A 22,770-nucleotide genomic window follows, 5' to 3' on the forward strand; every position below is an offset into this window, starting at 1 on the left:
CAGAGACTAACCTTGGAGGCTACTTTGATGCTCTTTGAATGTAATATTCTGTATACCATCATTCATTTATTGTGTATCTACATACAGTAATATAAACAATAGTTTTTCTGTTTTTGGGAGCTACAGTCCTGTAGAACTGTGTACATGATAATTTTTTTCGCAATTTGACTGTTCTTTTATTTCCCTTTGGACATTATTTCAATATCGGGTTTATAACCATTTTTAAGCGCTTTAATGTTGTTGTTGTACTGGTTTGACGTAACTCTTCACGTTAATCTTCCCTGTGCAAGCCTCTTCATCTCTGCTACCTACACCCATTTGAAATTGCTTACTGCATTCAAGCTTGAGTCTCCCTCTAAAATTTCTTCGCGCTCCCCCATTTCCGTATATTACCAAAGTGAAGATTCATTTATGCCTCAGGACACGACCTATTAACCAATCCATTGTTTTAATTTGTTGTCCCAATTCGACAGGTACCTCGACTCTTGGTTATTCGACCTACCAACTATTCCCCAACATTGTTTTGCAGCACTAAAATGTCTTCATGTCTGGACTGTTTATCGTCCATATTTTACTCCCATCAGTGTGCGATTTGCAGGGGGGGATGGGGGGGGGGACTTCCCCCCTCTACATCAGACCATCCCCTCCTCTGGTTTTAGTTTTGCATCCCAACCTGGGATGTTTATTTCCCACGCACTGGAGTAAACTTTACATATAAATTTGTGGAGCCGAATACTGAATGTTTTTAATGAGTCTTACTATTAATATGTTTCAGTTTTCTATCATTAGAATAAGTACAACTTTTCACAAATGTGCCTCTACTTTTTTAATTCCACTTGTATATATCTACCCGTACGTAGATGATTTTGTAAATAATCTTTACCTATAATGTACTTTTAAAGATATAACAAGGGATGGCTTTTCTGATAGTGCATGCGCGTGAATAGTGAGTTTCGGCATTAACATCTATTTATAACTAAGACATTCCCCCCCCCCCCCCCCCCAATGGTAAAAGCACAAATCGCACCCTGACTCCCATACAAGGCTACACTCCAGACAAATAGCTTAAGAGAAAGCCTTACACTTAAATTTGTATTCGATGCTAATAAATCTATCTTTTAGAGAATTCCTTTTTTGCTATTACCAGTCTGTATTCTACATCCCCTCTACTTTGGCTGTCATCAGTTATTTTCCAGTCCAAAAGGGAAATCTCATCTACTACGTCCTAATTCCATCAGGATCGCCTGATTGAAGTCAGCTACATTCCATTGCCGTTGTTTTACTTTGCTAGTGTTTAGTCATAACCTCTTCTCAGGACGCTATTCTTATCGTACAGCTGAATTAACAACTCCTTTGCCGTCTCTGAAACCTCAAAATTTTTATTTCTTCTCTCTGAAAATTAATTCCCTTTCGAAATTTCTCTCATATCCTGTGGTAATAAGTCACATTCCATGTAGTAGTGCATGTGAAGAGCATAATGTGCATCATCTGACCATAGAGCATCACCATGCCAAAACCACTTGTATGGTATGTCAAACAACCACCACTAGCCCAACTCACCACGTGGCACCTGACACAGCTATAGACAAAGATCAAATATGCTTATAGTTGCAGCAGAAGTTACGTTGTAAGTTCGACTGGCGTTGAACTGAGAGCTAATGTTTATAAGAGATACCATATAAGTCGCGTTGACATGACGTTCGCTGTTTGATTAGATGTTGCATATTATGTCCAACGGAATGCAGTGTGACTGATTAATGCGCAGTTGCCTTAATACAGATATCAGACATCTTCCTGTTCCATCTTCGCAATGTTTGTGCCATCGTTCCCTTGGCAGAGCAATGTGTCTCCTTCATTGTCAAAAGATATTAAAGATTCGTTTCAATATAGCTCTTGAGACGAAATTGAAAATGATTCGAAAAGGAAATAAAAGCACAACGACATCTAGACGATAAACATAATGCAACATTATAAAGGGTTGTTCGATAAGCAATGCAATACGTTTTCCTCAGACAGATTCGGTGGAAAAGTTGCGGAATTTGTTGTGGGACATTGTGGAACATTCCCGCTATGGCCACTACAGTTTCATGAAGCTCCGTTAGGTGGCGACGGTGTACATAGCTTTCAAAATGGCGTCTACGAAGGAAGTGCGTTCAGAGCAGAGAGCAGTCACTGAGTTCATTTTGGCAGAAAACCAGTCCATTGCAGATGTCCATAGCCGCTTGCAGAATGTCTACAGGGACCTGGCAGTGAACAAAAGCACGGTGAGTCGTTGGGCGGAGCGTCTGTCATCAACGTAACAAGATGGCGCAAACCTTCCTCGTTCACCCTACAAAACAGATCTAGCACCTTCCTATCTCCACCTGTCGGCACAGTGAAGGGTGCACTCTGCGGGAGGCAGGAGGTAGATAGTGGGGAGGCTGCTGACACAGCAAAACCTTGGGTCTGACATCGACAAGTAGACTGGTACCTTGCGGGCATAAAGGCCCTCCCAGTGAGGCAACGTAAAGCCGTCAAACTGAAAGGAGATTTTATATTGGAAAAAAGGTTTTTGTATCAAAATAATAGGGTATAATATGGTGTATTGGATTCCTGAATAAAACCAACCTGCTTTGAGAAAAAAAAATGCGTTGCATTACTTATGAAATGCACCTTGTACTACGGAAGTACGGATCGCACTGAGCTACTCTTTATACTTTTACAAGAGACTGCCCCAGAAAACTGCCTCCATTAGAAAAATGCGGGATTCCTATATTTCTCCAGTGCTCATTTTCCGAGTGTTGGGCCACCTTCGACTTTCATGTGAAACTCTTCAGGAATTCCAGTGACAGATCGAGTAAAACAGAAACGATTTCTGACGTTCCCCATGGTAGTGTTATAGGCCCTTGCTGTTCATTATCTATATAAAAGATTTGGGAGACAATCTGAGCAGCCGTCTTCGGTTGTTTGCGGATGACTAATAAAGTCGTCAGAAGATCAAAACAAACTGCAAAACGATTTAGAAAAAAATTGCTGAATGGTGCGAAAAGTGGCAGTTGACCCTGAATAAGGGAAAGTGTGAGGTCATCCACATGAGTGCTAAAAGGAACTCGTTAAACTTCGGTTATACGATAAATCAGTCTAATCTAAAAGCCATAAATTCAACTAAATACCTAGGTATTATAATTACGAACAACTTAAATTGGAAGGACACATAGAAAATGTTGAGGGGAAGACTAACCAAAGACTGCATTTTATTGGCAGAACACTTAGAAAATGTAACAGACGTACTAAGGAGACTGCCTACACTACACTCGTCTGTCCACTTTTAGAATACTGCTGTGCGCTGTGGGATCCTTACCAGATAGGACTGACGGAGTACATTGAAAAAGTTCAAAGAAGGGCAGCACATTTTGTATTATCGCGAAATATGGGAGAGAGTGTCACAGAAATGATACAGGATGTGGGCTGGAAATCATTAAAAGAAAGGCGTTTTTCGTTGCGACAGAATCTTCTCACGAAACTCCAATCACCAACTTTCTCCTCCGAACGCGAAAATACACTACTGGCCATTAAAATTGCTACACCAAGAAGAAATGCAGACGATAAACGGGTATTCACTGGACATATATATTATACTAGAACTGACATGTGATTACATTTTCATGCAATTTGGGTGCATTGATCCTGAGAAATCAGTTCCCAGAACAACCACCTCTGGCCGTAATAACGGGCTTAATACGCCTGGGCATTGAGTCAAACTGAGCTCGGATGGCGTGTACAGGTACAGCTGCCCATGCAGCTTCAACACGATACCACAGTTCATCGAGAGTAGTGACTGGCGTATTGTGACGAGCCAGTTGCTCGGCCACCATTGACCAGACGTTTTCAGTTGGTGAGAGATCTGGAGAATGCGCTGGCCAGGGCAGCAGTCGAACATTTTCTGTATCCAGAAAGGCCCGTACAGGACCTGCAACATGCGGTCGTGCATTATCCTGCTGCAATGTAGGGTTTCGGAGGGATCGAATGGACGGTAGAGCCACGGGTCGTAACACATCTGAAATGTAACGTCCACTGTTCAAAGTTCCGTCAATGCGAACAAGAGGTGACCGAGACGTGTAACCAATTGCACCCCATACCATCACGTCGGGTGATACGCCAGTATGGCGATGACGAATACACGCTTCCAATGTGCATTCACCGCGATGTCGACAAACACGGATGCGACCATCATTATCCTGTAAACAGAACTTGGATTCATCCGAAAAAATGACGGTTTGCCATTCGTGCACCCAGTTTCGTCGTTGAGTACACCACGGCAGGCGCTCCTGTCTGTGATGCAGCGTCAAGGGTAACCGCAGCCCTTGTGTCTGAGCTGATAGTCCATGCTGCTGCAAATGTCGTCGAACTGTTCGTGCAGATGGTTGTTGTCTTGTAAACGTCCCCATCTGTTGACTCAGGGATCGAGACGTGGCTGCACGATCCGTTACAGCCATGCGGATAATATGCCTGTCATCTTGACTGCTATAGTGATACGAGGCCGTTGGGATCCAGCACGGCGTTCCGTATTACCTCCTGGACCCACGGATTCCATATACTGCTAACAGTCATTGGACTCGACCAACGCGAGCGGCAATGTCGCGATACGATACATTGCAATCGCGATTGGCTACAGTCCGGCCTTTATCAAAGTCGGAAACGTGATGGTACGCATGTCTCCTCCTTACACGAGGCATCACAACAACGTTTCACCAGGCAACGCCGGTCAACTGCTGTTTGTGTACGAGAAATCGGTTGGAAACTTTCCTCATCTCAGCACGTTGTAGGTGTCGCCGCCGGTGCCAACCTTATGTGAATGCTCTGAAAAGCTAATCATTTGCGTGTCACAGCATCTTCTTCCTGTCGGTCAAATTTCGCTTCTGTAGCTGGTCATCTTCGTGGTGTAGCAATTTTAATGACCAGTAGAGTATTTTGTTGACACTGACCTACATTGGGAGGAACGATCACCACGATAAAATAAGGGAAATCAGAGCTCGTACGGAAAGATATAGGTGTTCATTCTTTCCGCGCGCTGTACGAGATTGTAGTAATAGAGAATTGTGAGTGTGGTTCGAAAAAAACCCTGTGCCAGGCACTTAAGTGTGATTTGCAGAGTATCCATGTAGATGTAGATCGCCTGTCGGAGAATGGCTCGGACGTGTTTTGCTGTCAGTGAGAACGAGACTGATAGAAACGGAGAAAGTCGGTCTCGGATTTAGTGATAACCTATTCTGGCGGTCTGATTTCATTCCATTTGTTTGAGGAGGTCAAAAAGCAACGCCGACGACAATGTGCAGGTGAACTGTGACGCTAATTGGACAGTGAAAGAAGCCATTTCGGGGAGCAGATAACGGCGCCCACTTTACTGTGAGGAGGAAGGGTGGGGGAGGGCGCCCCTGCTGTCCCTCGTGACGGGCCGCCTTTGTGCGCCGTATCTTTCCGGCTGACTTCCCCGGACCCCGGAGCGCCGCCCCAGAACAAAGCGCGCAATCCGATCGGCGCGCCTCTCGCCGCCGTAAGCCGCTTCCGCAGACAGGGCAATGTGCTGACGGCACTCGACAATCGGCGCAGCGCCGGCTGTACGCCATTGTTGTGGGCACTTGGCGCGCACTGGCGGAGGTCGAAACAGGCCGGCCAATTGACGGGACGGCTGCCGTGCTGAAGGTACGTTTACACTGGGATACATGTATCGCGACATGTATGAGCGACATGTCAGTTTGACATGTCGCGATACATCACCTCATACAAAAATTCAAGGAACTTGTATGCGGACCCTCGAGCTCGTACATGTCGCGTGTACATTTTGTATATCGCTTTTTGGCCATATACGCGACATGTATGAGCGACATTTGAAGAACTCGCGCCTGCGCAGTACTATCATTTCCTGTCGTCTTGTCGACTGCCGCTTATTTCGACGATTAGCGTATGCGTAGTACCAGGCTCCTTGGCGGCTGTTTGAGTTTTGGAGGTGCCGACTGTCGTTTCGACGTTAATGTATCTGCATAGAATATCAAAAAGTGCCATATGCAACATTATTCTTCGTGTTTGCGAGGCCATTGTGCAACTTTTATCCCAAGAAGTGAAGGTAAAAGTTTTATATATATATCAGAGTATGTAATACATTATATAATTTTTTCATGCATCTGGCACGTATAGCAATGTTTTGCTATTATTCCGGCGGCCTCGCGTGATAATGTTGACAATGGATGCCGACAATCGTGAGTGAGACGTTGGCATTAGCAATCGCGCGACAATGCCAATGTTTTGTCATGAAATCTTCGTTTTACGAGGAATCCCCAGTGGCTAAAAAACGGAGTGTTACAGCCAACTGATCCTCTGGTGGAATAGCTTCCCGAAAGTTTGTGTTGGTTTTGGACACAAGAGGAGCCACAAGTGATAACAAACCGCGGAAATCCTCCATACTCATCCTAACATAATTTCTAAAATATGCTCCATCCTCTAGCGTTAATTCGCGAGAAACTCTCTGTGCCACCATCTACGCTTCCTCCGCCTTTTCTTCCTATCATCTTCCAAAAGAGCAAGTGTATCAGCACATAAAAATGTGAAATCTTCCAAATCGTCGTTGGAAGCTATCGCACAGTGATACATATCAACCAGTGTAAACGCACGCTCATACATGTATGAGGTTGATACTTGTCAACTCATACAAGTCGCGATACATGTCCCAAAGTCGCATATACATGTATCTCATACATGTGCCGATACAAATCGCAGTGTAAACGCACCTTGACAGCACAAAAGTCACGGGACAGGTGCCCGGCAGCATATGGAGCTCCCCACCCTCCCATACAGCCCTACCGAGCGCCGACTCGACGTCACGTGGATTCAACAAGTGGACTGGTAACACGTGGTGTCAGAGGCAGATTCACCACAGGCTCGTTCTTGGTACTGTAACGTACAACCACATCTACAGTCATGTACAGTCGTGGACAAAACGAGCGAGACCCCTCGCCTTTTCGTTATGCTGATCCGCACAGCTTTAAAGTCTGCTACACAGCATAACAGGCAAGGCGACGAAGTGCTACCAACATACTATGCGCAGGCGTGAAATTGAAAAACTATCCGAACTTTGTCAGACTGTTTTCAATCATGTGTAAGACTACATTAATGCTGATTAGTTCGAATGGTTCAAATGGCTCTGAGCACCTTGGGACTTAACATCTCAGGTCATCAGTCCCCTAGAACTACTTAAACCTAACTAACCTAAGGACATTACACACATCCATACCCGAGGCAGTATTCGAACTTTTTGGACTGAAGCGCCTAGAACCGCTCGGCCACAGTGGCCGGCAATGCTGATTAGTATGTTAAGCACAACACGTAAATATAAGATGTAAATTAAAGAAGAAACGCTAATTAGTATGAACTGTACTAATAAAAATGAATTTCAGCTTATCGAGATAACATAACTCTCATAGTAAGACAAAGTACTCCAGATCGTTACGAATTAGCAAAACATTATGATCATTCGGCTGCGAAACGGTCTGTGTCAACGTTCAGACCAGTCATACTGGATTACTGTAGCTGACCTACCATGAAAGTGTGCAAACTTAGCAATGCGTCAAGATTCATAACGAAATTCAGTTAAAAATATTTCTGTGCAACACTTAAGTCAATTCAACTATTGACAGAAGCGGAAAAAGCAGGCAGTAACAAGTATGAAATTCGACAAGATCTTCGTATTTACATCCACAGGGCGCCGGTACAGAATAAAGGTAGCAATAAGACGTATTGGGGGGTGCGAGAATTTCCTAAAATTGCTTTACTGATAGTCTATCTGCCTCCATCGAGATTAGAACAGAAAACAAACCAGACCTCCCTTGCAGTACATAACACCTTTCACTACGCTAGCAGACAACCCAAGCAAACAGCACTCTATTATTACCCCAGACTTGAATAAGCCGGCAATTTCGCAATGAAAATGGCAAAATGATTTGTAATTTCTGTTGCATAGAGCTTTCTGGACTCAAAAACAAGAATTTTCTACCTGTATATCACCGCTTATGTGACAATCATTCGGGATGTTTATCGAAATAACAAAATACTGTTATTAAGCGAGTAAATTTAGTAGGATAATTCTGCACCACCCCAGGAAATAAACAGCTACATAGCTGCCAAACGTATTCTACAATGTTTCGAATTCTCCATTACACTCGTCACAGCCCGAAAACGTTCATTAGCCGAAGTGTTTCTTAAGCTACCTAGCAATGGAAATGCATGAACTTATAAAACGCGGTGGTATTAATACTGGGATCTGAATTACCACGTGTATAGGCAAATGGATTTTATTTGCATTCCTGTAAACGGTATTTGGATCTAAAGCATATCTACGAGTAATGTGCTGATGTATCGGCTGCAACTGGAACATTTCCAATAAAGAGTAGGGGGAATTATTTATGCGGCCCTCATCTTCAGTAATCGTCGTAGCTATTTTCGTTGTTAGGAATCAGCATTAATATAGTCACACACATGATTGAGAACAGTCTGAGAAAATCCGGATAGTTCGTCAGTTTCACGCCTGTGCATAGCACTTCGTCGGCTTGCGTGCTATGCTGTGTAGCAGACTTTAGAGCTGTGCGGATCACCATAACGAAAAGGCGAGGGGTCTCGCTCGTTATGTCCACGACTGTACATCTACACCAACGTCACCTGGTGATCAAAAGTATCCAGACACTCCTATGGTGGTTAGAACACTGGACTCGTATTCGGCAGGACGACGGTTCGATTCCGTCTCCGGCCATCCTGATTTAAGTATTCCGTGATTTCCCTAAATCGCTCCAGGCAAATGCCGGGATGGTTCCTCTGAAAGGGCATGGCCGACGTCCTTCCCTCTCCTTCCCTACTCCGATGAGACCGATGACCTTGCTGTTTGGTCTCTTCCTCCTAACAACCCAACCCAACCCAACCCAACCCAACACTCCTATGTCAATTTGAACCTACCACTGGATGTCACGAGAGGTGCGCACGCCAATGTACGCTACTGGCCATTAAAATTGCTACACCACGAAGATGACGTGCTACAGACGCCAAATTTAACCGACAGGAAGAAGATGCTGTGATATGCAAATGATTAGCTTTTCAGAGCCTTCACACAAGATTGACACCGGTGGCGACACCTACAACGTGCTGACATGAGGAAAGTTTCCAACCGATTTCTCATACACAAACAGCAGTTGACCGGCGTTGCCTGGAGAAACGTTGTGATGCCTCGTGTAAGGAGGAGAAATGCGTACCATCGCGTTTCCGACTTTGATATAGGTCGGATTGTAGCCTATCGCGATTGCGGTTTATAGTATCGCGACATTGCTGCTCGCGTTGGTCGAGATCCAATGAATGTTATCAGAATATGGAATCGGTGGGTTCAGGAGGGTAATACGGAACGCCGTGCTGGATCCCAACGGCCTCGTATCACTAGCAGTCGAGATGATAGACATCTTATCCGCACGGCTGTAACGGATCGTGCAGCCACGTCTCGATCCCTGAGTCAACAGATGGGGACGTTTGCAAGACAACAACCATCTGCACGAACAGTTAGATGACGTCTGCAGCATCATGATGGTCGCATCCGTGTTTGGTGACATCGCGGTGAACGCACATTGTAGGCGTGTATTCGTCATCGCCATACTGGCGTATCACCGCGTGATGGTATAGGGTGCCATTGGTTACACGTCTCGGTCACCTCTTGTTCGCATTGACGGCTCTTTCAACAGTGGACGTTAGATTTCAGATGTGTTACGACCCGTGGCTCTACTCTCCATTCGATCCCTGCGAAACCCTACATTTCAGCAGGATAATGCACAACCGCATGTTGCAGGTCCTGCACTGGTCTTTCTGGATACAGAAAATGTTCGACTGCTGCCCTGGCTACACAATCTCCAGATCTCTCGCCAATTGAAAACGTCTGGTTAATGATAGCCGAGCAACTGGCCCGTCACAATACGCCAGTCACTACTCTTCATGAACTGTGGTATCGTGTTGAAGCTGCGTGGGCAGCTGTACCTGTACACGCCATCCAAGCTCTGTTTGACTCAATGCCCAGGCGTATCAAGGCCGTTATTACGGCCAGAGGTGGTTGTTGTGGGTACTGATTTCTCAGGATCTATGCACCCAAATTGCGTGAAAATGTAATCACATGTCATTTCTAGTATAATGTATTTGTCCAATGAATACCCGTTATCATCTGCATTTCTTCTTCGTGTAGCAATTTTAATGGCCAGTAGTGTAAAAGCGTGTTGTCGACAGAGAGCAGTATGGGTCGCTTAGGAGAGCTCAATGGCTTCGGAAATGGACTAGTCACTGGTTGGCACCAGACTAACAAATCTATCAAGTGCACAATGTAAAGTTGAGCTGACCAGTGGATGTGACAAGCGGCAGACCCGCTAGTATAAAAGAAGGTGGGGAGTACTGTGCTGTAATCAGGGAAGCAGTACCTGCAGAATCAGTCACAAGAGCTCAGTGATTTCGAATGCTGACTAGTCATTTGATGTCATCTGAGTAACAAGTCCACCAGGGACATTTGAAGCTTTTTAAAATTGCTGAAGTCGGCTGTTGGTTAGGTGATTATCAGATGTAAACGGAAAGGAACAACCACTGCCAAAACAAGAACAGGCGACCTTGAAAGATTACCGTCAAACCTCCTTGCCTAGGGAGGCCAGATGAAAGCTGATGTCGTCAAGCCCTGAATGAAGACTGCGCAACGGATAACTGGGGAGGGGAGCTTGAGAGCGCTACCTATAGAGCGTGTCCTTTCTGTACGATTCTAGGCAAGGGGCTGAAGGACTCACACTCTGATGTGTGGGTCCCCGCATTCTATAGCTTTTATTTTAAATAAATTCCTTTGACTTGACTTCTTTGTGATTTTTAAGGTATGTTAAAGATTAATGACAGTTGATTACCTATTTATTTTAAACATTATCACTCGACTTTACAGCAATTGTAGCACTTCCTCCAGTTTACAGATATTACAGTTTTACAACTTATAGCTCGGGTATATTATATACTAATCCGCACGCACATTTCTAAGGGCAAGACGGACTTGAGTTGGCCAAATGAATACCACCAAAGCCTCCCAATATTTTACATGGGACATCCACTATGTGAGGAGGATAACGGGCAAACTGGGGACCAGATACATTAACACAGGGGGTCAAATTTCCGAAATTAAACGAGAACATTCATTTCCTTACACAATTCGAAGCTGGAAATAAACGAATTAGTGCAATTATTCAAATACCTCTCTTCCACGCGTGAACATCGAGACAGACGCACTGAGCGCACGTCTGCTCACTTACCCGTCTTCTGTAACACCCTCAAGAATATGGCGGGCACCCGGAGGTCTTCCTGGGCCCCAGTGGAGGGGGTGGTCGAACCACTTGGCCGTGACCAACCTCTCCACCCCAAATCTTGTGACACTGGAACGTCTTTGACTTTTACCTGCCTGTGCTGTCTCTCTGATCCCCTAGCCAGGAGTAAGGTTGGCACTACTGTACTACAGAACTACTTCCCAACCAGGATTTGGCCACACTTTACACAAAGGTGTGAGGAGGATTAGGAAAGTTCACGTGCAGATTCACATCCACGTACAAGAAATGCATAATACACGACACATATAAATACGTATTATGAAGCCTGACACATTTCTTTCCACCCGTCCACATGGGTTCTGTTGCACCCGCGGCCGGCTGCGTCGTGCAATAAAATTGGCTGCAGAGCCGCCTCTGTTTCTATTTCCTGGTGCGAGCGAGCAGCGAAACCTGCTGCTTATGGAGCGGATACTAATGTACCATTTCATCTCATGTACTGTCGGACATGGACCGACGAGCATTCCCGAGAGTATGGCTAACAAATCGCTTGAAATCAGCAGAGCGGATAACTCGCGAGTTCCAATCTTCTATCCACTGTAAAACTAGTACAACGGCTCACAAGGGGACGTGAAAAAAAAACGGGTAGAAAGTTCGAGCAGCTCCTCATAAGCCACACATAAGTACAGTCAATGCTAAGTGACTCTTGAGGTGGTGTAAAGAGCGAAGCCACTGGATAACAGATGTCTGGAGACAAGTGACTTGGAGTGATGAATCACCCATTACCTTGCGGCAACCCGATGGAAGCGTTTGGGTTTGTTAATGCCTGAAGAAAGTTACAGGTTGTTACATTGAAACGTCCCCTTAGAAAAATTTCTGAATTACTGTGCTGATAAACCTCTTACATTATTTGCTTTTCAAGTTTTAGTGTGTCGTATTTGCGATGCTTTCTACAAAGAAATGTCAATAGCGAGGTTAATGGCCTCCCTTTTTTTTTTACCTGTGCCTCTGAAAAGGCACACACTAATGGCTTTTTCTCCAGGCGTCTGACACAGCTGGCTGCTCAAGATGCATTACGTCAAGGTCACTTGGCTTTCTTACCGAAATATTTACGACACCAGTTTGCACAACTGTGACAGTCTCATATAAAAATTTCACAGTTCGAGAATTTGTGTTGCAAATCTGTAGAAACAAAATCCTATAAATATAACAGTGTCTGATAAATATTCGTCGGCATTGTGATACATTCACACATTTAGACACATTTCATAACTCTTAAAGTACGATTCTTGGTTTCCAACATACTTTTTCACAAGTCAGAGTCCCTAACCACTACTCATTATTCCTTACCCTATTACACATATACATATTCGTCGACACTTCTTCAATATTTCATCATAATAAATACGCAGCATAATCAAATTCCTCATATAGCATCAGCTTATTGGTCATAAACATACCGCAACAGCGTAATACACATCGTCATCATAACATCCTAAAACCTCAGCCAAATCTCAAAAAAGGCGTAGCTTTCTGCAATAATGTCAAAACCTAAAAAAGAATTCTCTGCTCATTTTAATAGTGTCATCTACCGCAAATGTACTTTAAAAATCATGCTCCCTTACCAAATACATCATTCAAAGCTCTCATAATATCACAATAGTTCTGAGAAAATATGAAGAGTTCGCAAAGTACACACAAAATACAGTTTCATAAGTGTGAAGTTGCCCAACTGTGTAACTGCGTAAACATGTGTCACTGTTGTAGTAAAATAAATGTTTGTCTCTCTCAGTTAAATAATCAGATAGCTGTGTAATTTGTGTGTCAGAGAAATATGGTACCGATGTGTAAAGTTGTATAAGCAAATACCATATTAGCTAGGGCTCCTTGTGCTTGCCAAACACATGGTACACAAAGTAAGCGTATACCCCCCTGAGGATTAATGTAATTATACCCTCAGGTGTTACAGATTACATCAATGGAATGAAATGTATCACGGAAAACCTTTGTATCATTGTACTTCAAATATCTTTAAAAATAAATGATTTAAGTGCAAAATTAATCACTCAGATACGTGTCCTGTAGCGCTAAATGTGCGTCTTGCTGTAAGATAATCTCTGTGGAAGTGTCATAGTTATTGTCCTCCGAAAGCTAAGTTCTGCAGAAGTCAATGTACTTACCTCACGATAAACAAAAGTGAAATGCTTTGCATATAGATATCGTAGTTATTATGCTTATTGGCGTGATGAAGAAAGTACTGTACAGTAACGTATTGTTGTGCCACGAAAAAGGCTGTCTCATTGTTGCTATAGCACAAAAGTTACTACTAAAACATGTTTTACTTTCCAGAACAATTCAGAAAAACTGTGCAGATATAAAACAGATACACCGCAAAAGCAACATTGTAAATTGTCACTCATTAGTACCGTCATGATAAAACCGTGTGGCTGTCACATAAACTAACCACTGTGTCATCTGGTATCTCACAGAAAGTACTTTAAATCCAGAATGTATTTTCAAGTAAACCAAAATGTTGCATTAAAATCTCATTAGCAGTACTGGTAAATGTTCTAAGTATGTGAGCCTTATAGTCGTTACGTAATCGTGCAACTAACAAGCAAGAATGTACACACACAATAACACAGTGTCGTCTGTTCACAATAACAATGCATTCGTAATTTCTGTTTAACTAAGTTCTCTTGGTTCTTGACTGGATATTTAACTTCAAACATTGTTGCATATTAACAGATTCTAAGTCTGACAAAGCATACTAGTAATGTAAAGTGAAAAGTTATATGGCAAAGACAAAGTTAAAAAGCAGATTATCTTTCAATAAACGGTTTTACATGTGAAATGTGGTGTAAACCTTTACTCTTCCTAGTATGCAGAGTTTCAACTTCAAAGCAATTATCATGTGGTATACATCGGTAAAGAATACTGGAGTTTTTCTCAAGGTTAGCGCCTATGTCATTTTTCTCTGAGCCAGCGGGCGCACGTGGCTGCCTGCGGTGCGAGTCATTGTCTGTTTCTTTGTTATGTAAGTAGGCTGTTTAGGTTTTTATGTTGGTAACGCCACGTAGCGCTCTGTACGAAAATCACTGGCTGTGCTGTGTGCAGTCTGTGGCTGGTTGGCATTGTTGTAATACTCGCCATTGTAGCGTTGGGCAGTTGGCTGTTAACAGCGCGTAGCGTTGTGCAGTTGGAGGTGAGCCGCCAGCAGTGGTGGATATGGGGAGAGAGATGGCGGAGTTTTGAAATTTGTAAGTCTGGATGTCATGAACTGCTATATATACACTCCTGGAAATTGAAATAAGAACACCGTGAATTCATTGTCCCAGGAAGGGGAAACTTTATTGACACATTCCTGGGGTCAGATACATCACATGATCACACTGACAGAACCACAGGGACATAGACACAGGCAACAGAGCGTGCACAATGTCGGCACTAGTACAGTGTATATCCACCTTTCGCAGCAATGCAGGCTGCTATTCTCCCATGGAGACGATCGTAGACAGATCCAGAGATCTTGCTGGCCAGGGTAGTTGACTTACACCTTCTAGAGCACGTTGGGTGGCACGGGATACATGCGGACGTGCATTGTCCTGTTGGAACAGCAAGTTCCCTTGCCGGTCTAGGAATGGTAGAACGATGGGTTCGATGACGGTTTGGATGTACCGTGCACTATTCAGTGTCCCCTCGACGATCACCAGTCGTGTACGGCCAGTGTAGGAGATCGCTCCCCACACCATGATGCCGGGTGTTGGCCCTGTGTGCCTCGGTCGTATGCAGTGCTGATTGTGGCGCTCACCTGCACGGCGCCAAACACGCATACGACCATCATTGGCACCAAGGCAGAAGCGACTCTCATTGCAGAAGACGACACGTCTCCATTCGACCCCCATTCACGCCTGTCGCGACACCACTGGAGGCGGGCTGCACGATGTTGGGGCGTGAGCGGAAGACGGCCTAACGGTGTGCGGGACCGTAGCCCAGCTTCATGGAGACGGATGCGAATGGTCCTCACCGATACCCCAGGAGCAACAGTGTCCCTAATTTGCTGGGAAGTGGCGGTGCGGTCCCCTACGGCACTGCGTAGGATCCTACGGTCTTGGCGTGCATCCGTGCGTCGCTGCGGTCCGGTCCCAGGTCGACGGGCACGTGCACCTTCCGCCGACCACTGGCGACAACATCGATGTACTGTGAAGACCTCACGCCCCACGTGTTGAGCAATTCGGTGGTACGTCCACCCGGCCTCCCGCATGCCCACTATACGCCCTCGCTCAAAGTCCGTCAACTGCACATACGGTTCACGTCCACGCTGTCGCGGCATGCTACCAGTGTTAAAGACTGCGATGGAGCTCCGTATGCCACGGCAAACTGGCTGACACTGACGGCGGCGGTGCACAAATGCTGCGCAGCTAGCGCCATTCGACGGCCAACACCGCGGTTCCTGGTGTGTCCGCTGTGCCGTGCGTGTGATCATTGCTTGTACAGCCCTCTCGCAGTGTCCGGAGCAAGTATGGTGGGTCTGACACACCGGTGTCAATGTGTTCTTTTTTCCATTTCCAGGAGTGTATTATGACTATTAAGTTAAATACATTGTTTGTTCTCTATCAAAATCTTTCATTTGCTAACCATGCCTATCAGTAGTTAGTGCTTTCAGTAGTTTGAATCTTTTATTTAGCTGGCAGTAGTGGCGCTCGCTGTATTGCAGTAGTTCGAGTAACGAAGATTTTTGTGAGGTAAGTGATTTATGAAACGTATAGGTTAATGTTAGTCAGGACCATTCTTTTGCAGGGATTTTTGAAAGTCAGATTGCGTTGCGCTAAAAATATTGTGTGTCACTTTAGTGAATGTTTGAGTACGTACAGTTTTGCTCAGTTGTTTGAGAAGCAAATAATGTAAGAGGTTTATCAGCACAGTAATTCAGAAATTTTTCTAAGGGGACGTTTCAACATGTAGTGCCGACAGCGAAGTGCGGAGGAAACGCTGACAGGGAAGATTATGAACATATTTACAGGGCTGTGTATTGCATACAGTAGAGGAACAGTTGAGAGACGAAGAGTATTTCTGTTAGCATGTCATTGCATCCTGACATAAAGTACCACCTGTGAGACGATAGTTTGTGGACAGTACCATTTCTGAGACGGACTAGCCTGCCCAGACTCATGACCTGAATACAGTGGAACATCTTTGAGACGCGTAAGAACGTCGAATTCGGTTCAGACGCCTGCATCCTACATCAGTGTCTTATCTCCTTTCGGTTGTTCAGGAAGAATGGTTTTGCCATTCTTCCAAGGACGTTCAGACACGTCACTGAAAGTGACCCCATCAGAGTTCAAGCCGTCATAAAGGTGAAGCGGAGACGCACACTACACTCATGTCCTGTAATAAATGGCCGGATACATTTGCTGAACTAGTACACTGAAGAGGCAAAGAAAGTGGTACACCTGCCTAACATCGCATAGAGCTCCGGTGGAAGTGCCGCAACACGACGTGGCATGGACTCGACTAATGTCTGAAGTAGTGCTGGAGGGAATTGACACCATGTCTCCGGCCGTGCTGTCCATAAATGCATAAGGGTATGACAGGGTGGAGATCTCCTCTGACAGCACGTTGTAAGACATCCCAGATATGCTAAATAACGTTCATCTCTGGAGAGTTTAGTGGCCAGCGGAAGAGTTTAAACTCAGATGAGTGTTCCTGGGGCCACTCTGTATCAATTCTGGACGTCTGGGGTTTCGCATTGTCCTGGTGAAATTGCCCATGTCCATCGGAATGCACAGTAGACATGAATGGATGCAGGTGATCAGACAGGATGCTTACGTACGTATTACCTGTCAGAGACGTATCTAGACATATCAAGGGTCCCATATCACTCCAACTGCACACGCATAGACAAAGTGTACAGCTCTGTGTAGTGCATTCCTGAAGTGTATACGGGTGGGCCTTCGGCTCCGAAAGTCCGTATCGATGATGTTTCATTGAATGGTTTCCAAGCTGATCGCCAAGCATTGAAATTGAAGCAATTTGCGGAAGGAGTGTGCTTCTACCACGATGAACGATTCTCTTTAGTCGTCGTTGGTCCCGTTCTTGCAGGATCTTTTTCCGGACGCAGCAATGTTTTACCGGATTCCTGATATTCACGGTACACTCGTGGAATGGTTGTATGGGAAAATCCCCACTTCATAGCTGCCTCGGAGATGCCGCATCCCATCGCTCGTGCGCCGCCTATAACACCAGCTTGAAACTCACTTAAATCTTGATAACCTGCCATTGTAGCAGCAGTAACCGATCTAACAACTGCGCCAGACACTTGTTGTCTTATATAGGTGTTGCCGTATTCTGCCTGTTTACATACACTCCTGGAAATTGAAATAAGAACACCGTGAATTCATTATCCCAGGAAGGGGAAACTTTATTGACACATTCCTGGGGTCAGATACATCACATGATCACACTGACAGAACCACAGGCACATAGACACAGGCAACAGAGCATGCACAATGTCGGCACTAGTACAGTGTATATCCACCTTTCGCAGCAATGCAGGCTGCTATTCTCCCATGGAGACGATCGTAGAGATGCTGGATGTAGTCCTGTGGAACGGCTTGCCATGCCATTTCCACCTGGCGCCTCAGTTGGACCAGCGTTCGTGCTGGACGTGCAGACCGCGTGAGACGACGCTTCATCCAGTCCCAAACATGCTCAATGAGGGACAGATCCGGAGATCTTGCTGGCCAGGGCAGTTGACTTACACCTTCTAGAGCACGTTGGGTGGCACGGGATACATGCGGACGTGCATTGTCCTGTTGGAACAGCAAGTTCCCTTGCCGGTCTAGGAATGGTAGAACGATGGGTTCGATGACGATTTGGATGTACCGTGCACTATTCAGTGTCCCCTCGACGATCACCAGTGGTGTACGGCCAGTGTAGGAGATCGCTCCCCACACCATGATGCCGGGTGTTGGCCCTGTGTGCCTCGGTCGTATGCAGTCCTGATTGTGGCGCTTACCTGCACGGCGCCAAACACGCATACGACCATCATTGGCGCCAAGGCAGAAGCGACTCTCATCGCTGAAGACGACACGTCTCCATTCGTCCCTCCATTCACGCCTGTCGCGACACCACTGGAAGCGGGCTGCACGATGTTGGGGCGTGAGCGGAAGACGGCCTAAAGGTGTGCGGGACCGTAGCCCAGGTTCATGGAGACGGTTGCGAATGGTCCTCGCCGATACCCCAGGAGCAACAGTGTCCCTAATTTGCTGGGAAGTGGCGGTGCGGTCCCCTACGGCACTGCGTAGGATCCTACGGTCTTGGCATGCATCCGTGCGTCGCTGCGGTCCGGTCCCAGGTCGACGGGCACGTGCACCTTCCGCCGACCACTGGCGACAACATCGATGTACTGTGGAGACCTCACGCCCCACATGTTGAGCAATTCGGCGGTACGTCCACCCGGCCTCCCGCATGCCCACTATACGCCCTCGCTCAAAGTCCGTCAACTGCACATACGGTTCACGTCCACGCTGTCGCGGCATGCTACCAGTGTTAAAGACTGCGATGGAGCTCCGTATGCCACGGCAAACTGGCTGACACTGACGGCGGCGGTGCACAAATGCTGCGCAGCTAGCGCCATTCGACGGCCAACACCGCGGTTCCTGGTGTGTCCGCTGTGCCGTGCGTGTGATCATTGCTTGTACAGACCTCTCGCAGTGTCCGGAGCAAGTATGGTGGGTCTGACACACCGGTGTCAATGTGTTCTTTTTTCCATTTCCAGGAGTGTATATCTGTATATGAATAACCATGCATATACCAGTTTCTTTGGCGCTTCAGCATAGATCAATAGTCATTAATTTCACAATAAGCTTATTTTTCACATAGTCCCTCAAATGCGGCCAAGAGAAGGTCTCCATTGTCCCCCTTGGCCTTTTTGGGTCTCAGAAATACCGCGGTCTGTGGAGAGCAGTGTGACCTGGCCACACATGTGCTACTGTCAAACCAGTCTTTGATGCATATATGCGATGTATGCTCCATCGAGCATGTCCGAAGCGACAACACCATTTTTGATGCAGCAGCCATAAAGAATTAAGACACAATGGAATTACAGACAGTGGCAGCGAGAGGGCATTGATTGAAACCAATGGAGAAAGTCGAAAATTTGTTCCAGACCAGGATTCGAAATCGCGTCTCCTGCTTACTAGGCAAGATGAAACTTCTTTACTAAATATTTTACTTAAATTGCTGAGTGAAATTGAATGCAAGTGAACCTACTTTTTCTTTACTTATTCTTATCATGTCAACACTGACCCACAATATTCTAGCGCAACGCAATATGACTGGTCAAAAGAAGGATAACCTTACTTCAAGTAATTAATTCAGAAGAATGGCCCTGACTAAAAAAGAAATCTTAACAATAACCTATACATTTCATTAAGCACTTACCTCACAAAAATCTTGATTAGGCGATCTACTGCAATACAGCGAGCGTCAATACTGCCAGCTAAGTAAAAGATTCCAACTACTAAAGCCACTAACTAATAATAGACATGTGGTTAGCAAAGTAAAGATTTTGTTGCAGACCATATAGTGTATTTTTTACCTTAATAATGTGACATGCAGTTCAGACACAAACATAAATCGTCATTGGCATCTAGTACAAAGGCATATAATCATGAATAATGTTAAACCTCCAAGTCGAACATGTACAGATCGTTAGCCTACGCTAACACTTCAGACCTCTACCCTCCATCAATGCTAACTTCTCACATCTAACATCCATCACTGCTGGCTGTTCACCTCCAACTGTCCAACAGTACTTCCATCACTGCTGGCGACTAACTTCCAACTGCCCAACACTACTGGCGATTAACTTCCGAGTCCAACCAGCCACAGAGTCTCTTACAAAGAAAGCGCAGTCAGAGATCCAATGCAAAGCGCTACACAGCGCTGACAACACAGAAGCAGCCCACTTACACTCTGATCAGTAACCAATCTGGACACTGTGGTCATTGCAACTGCGCAGACTACCCTATAACGGCTCCTGTCAGACCCAAATTCTCAACTTACCCACACGCTACTAATGTACTGCCCCTTGGCCATTATCCTCCTTACTCGCGGCATTTCGCCGATTCCGGTAAGTGTTATATACAATAGGAGACGGACAATGGTCTTCTCATTAAATGCGTTCGCAAACGCGAGTAAGGACAGCCATCAGCTGTAGAATGGAATGACAACAATAAAAATCTGTGCCGCATCGGGACCCGATGCCGGATTTCCCCAATATCCAGAGCGGTCGCCATACCATTTGCCCTTCCACGCACGATCTACGACTACACCAAAACTTCCATATGTCGTCAACCATGCGTCCACAACCTGTACTCGTACATCCCTTATGTATATTCCCGTCAGAACACTGTCGCAGAAGCAACGAAAAAAGCAACCAATATAGAATAATGCAAAATTCCCAAGACTGGCTACGTTTCACGGAAGCTAGAAATTTAGTGCGGACGTCAATGCGAGATGCTTTTAATAGTTTCCACAATGAAACATTGTCTCAAAATATGGTACAAAACCCAAAGAGATTCTGGTCGTATGTAAAGTACACCTGTGGCAAAAAACAGTCAATACCGTCACTGCGCGATAGCGATGGAAATGTTACCGATGATGGTGCCACTAAAGCGGAGTTACTAAATACAGTTTTCCGTAATTCCTTCACGAAAGAAGACGAAGTAAATATTCCAGAATTCCAAAACAAGAACAGCTGTTAGCATGAGTGACAGAAAAGTAGATATCTTAGGTGTTGCGAAACAACTCAAATCACTTAAGAAAGTCAAGTCTTCCGGTCCAGATGGTATGCCAATCAGGTTCCTCTTGGAGTATGCACACAAATTAGCGCCTTTCTTGGCAACCATATACAACCGCTCACTTGACGAAAGGTCTGTTCCTAAAGACTGGAAAGTAGCACAGGACACACCAATATTCAAGAAGGGAAATAGGAATAACCCATTGAATTACAAACCCATATCACTGACTTCAATTTGCAGTAGGATTTTGGAGCGTATACTGTACTCAAACATTATGAATCACCTTGAAGAAAATGACATATTGATACATAACCAATACGGTTTCACAAAATATCGTTCTTGTGCAACGCAGCTAGCCCTTTATTCCCATGAAGTAATGAGTGCTGTGGAAAAGGGGTCTCAGATCGATTCCATATTCCTAGATTTTCAGAAGGCTTTTGATACCGCCCCTAACAAGTGACTGTTACTCAAATTGAGTGCATATTGAGCATCGTCTCAGTTGTGTGACTGGATTCGTGATTTCCTCTTAGAGAGATCACAGTTCGTAGTGATAGACGGTAAATCATCGAGTAGAACAGAAGTGATGTCTGGCGTTCCGCGCCGGCCGGTGTGGCCGAGCGGTTCTAGGTGTTGCAGTCTGGTATCGCGTGACTGCTACGGTCGCAGGTTCGAATCCTGCCTCGGGCATGCATGTGTGTGATGTAGTTAGGTTAGTTAGGTGTAAGTAGTTCTAAGTTCTAGGGGACTGATGACCTCAGAAGTTAAGTCCCATAGTGCTCAGAGCCATTTGAACCATTTTTCTAGTGTTCCCCAAGGTAGTGTCGTAGGCCCTCTGCTGTTCATGATTTATATAAATGATCTAGGTGATAATCTGAGCAGCCCCCTTAGATTGTTTGCAGATGACCCTCTAATTTACTGTCTAGTAAAATCATCAGACGATCGATTCCAATTACAAAATGATCTAGAGAGAATTTCTATATGGTGCGAAAAGCGGCAATTGGCACTAAACAAAGAAAAGTGCGAGGTCATCCACATGGGTATTATAAGAAATCCGATAAATTTTGGGTATACGATAAATCGCACAAATCTAAGGGATATGAATGCTCCTAGATACCTTGGAATTACAATTACGGGCAACTTAAATTGGAAAGACCACACCACTGTGTCGAAGGCGAAACAAAGACTGCGCTTTGTTGGCAGAACATTTGGAAGATGCGACAAACCCACTAAAGAGGCAGTCTACATTACACTTGTGCGTCCTCTGCTGGAATATTGCTGCGCGGTGTGGGATCCTTATCAGATAGGACATCGAAAAAGTGCAAAGAAGGGCAGCTCGTTTCGTGTTATCGCGCAATAGGCGTGAGAGTGTCACTGATACGATACGCGGGTTGGAGTGGCAGTCACTGAAACAAAAGCGGTTTTCTTTGCGGCGAGATATATTTACGAAATTTCAATGACCAAATCTCTCTTCCGAATGCGTAAATATTTTGTTGGCACCCATCTACGTAGGGAGAAATTATCATCAAAATAAAATAAGAGAAATCAGAGCTCGAACGGAAAGATTTACGTGTTCCTTTTTCCCACACGCCATTCGAGAGTGGAATGGTAGGGAAGTAGTATGAAAA

The 22,770-nt window shown here is 45.2% G+C and overlaps 1 protein-coding gene across 1 annotated transcript in view; it reads left to right on the forward strand.

The window, feature by feature from the left end:
* LOC126473703 (uncharacterized) overlaps positions 1–22,770 on the forward strand; it is an 86,249-nt gene that overhangs the window by 19,541 nt on the left and 43,938 nt on the right. The window contains exon 2 of the mRNA XM_050100943.1: positions 5,394–5,597. Within this exon, the coding sequence (XP_049956900.1) occupies positions 5,394–5,597 (204 nt within the window). The remainder of the gene's footprint in view (positions 1–5,393; positions 5,598–22,770) is intronic.

Source organism: Schistocerca serialis, chromosome 4, assembly GCF_023864345.2.
Source record: "Schistocerca serialis cubense isolate TAMUIC-IGC-003099 chromosome 4, iqSchSeri2.2, whole genome shotgun sequence".
NCBI lineage: Eukaryota > Metazoa > Arthropoda > Insecta > Orthoptera > Acrididae > Schistocerca > Schistocerca serialis.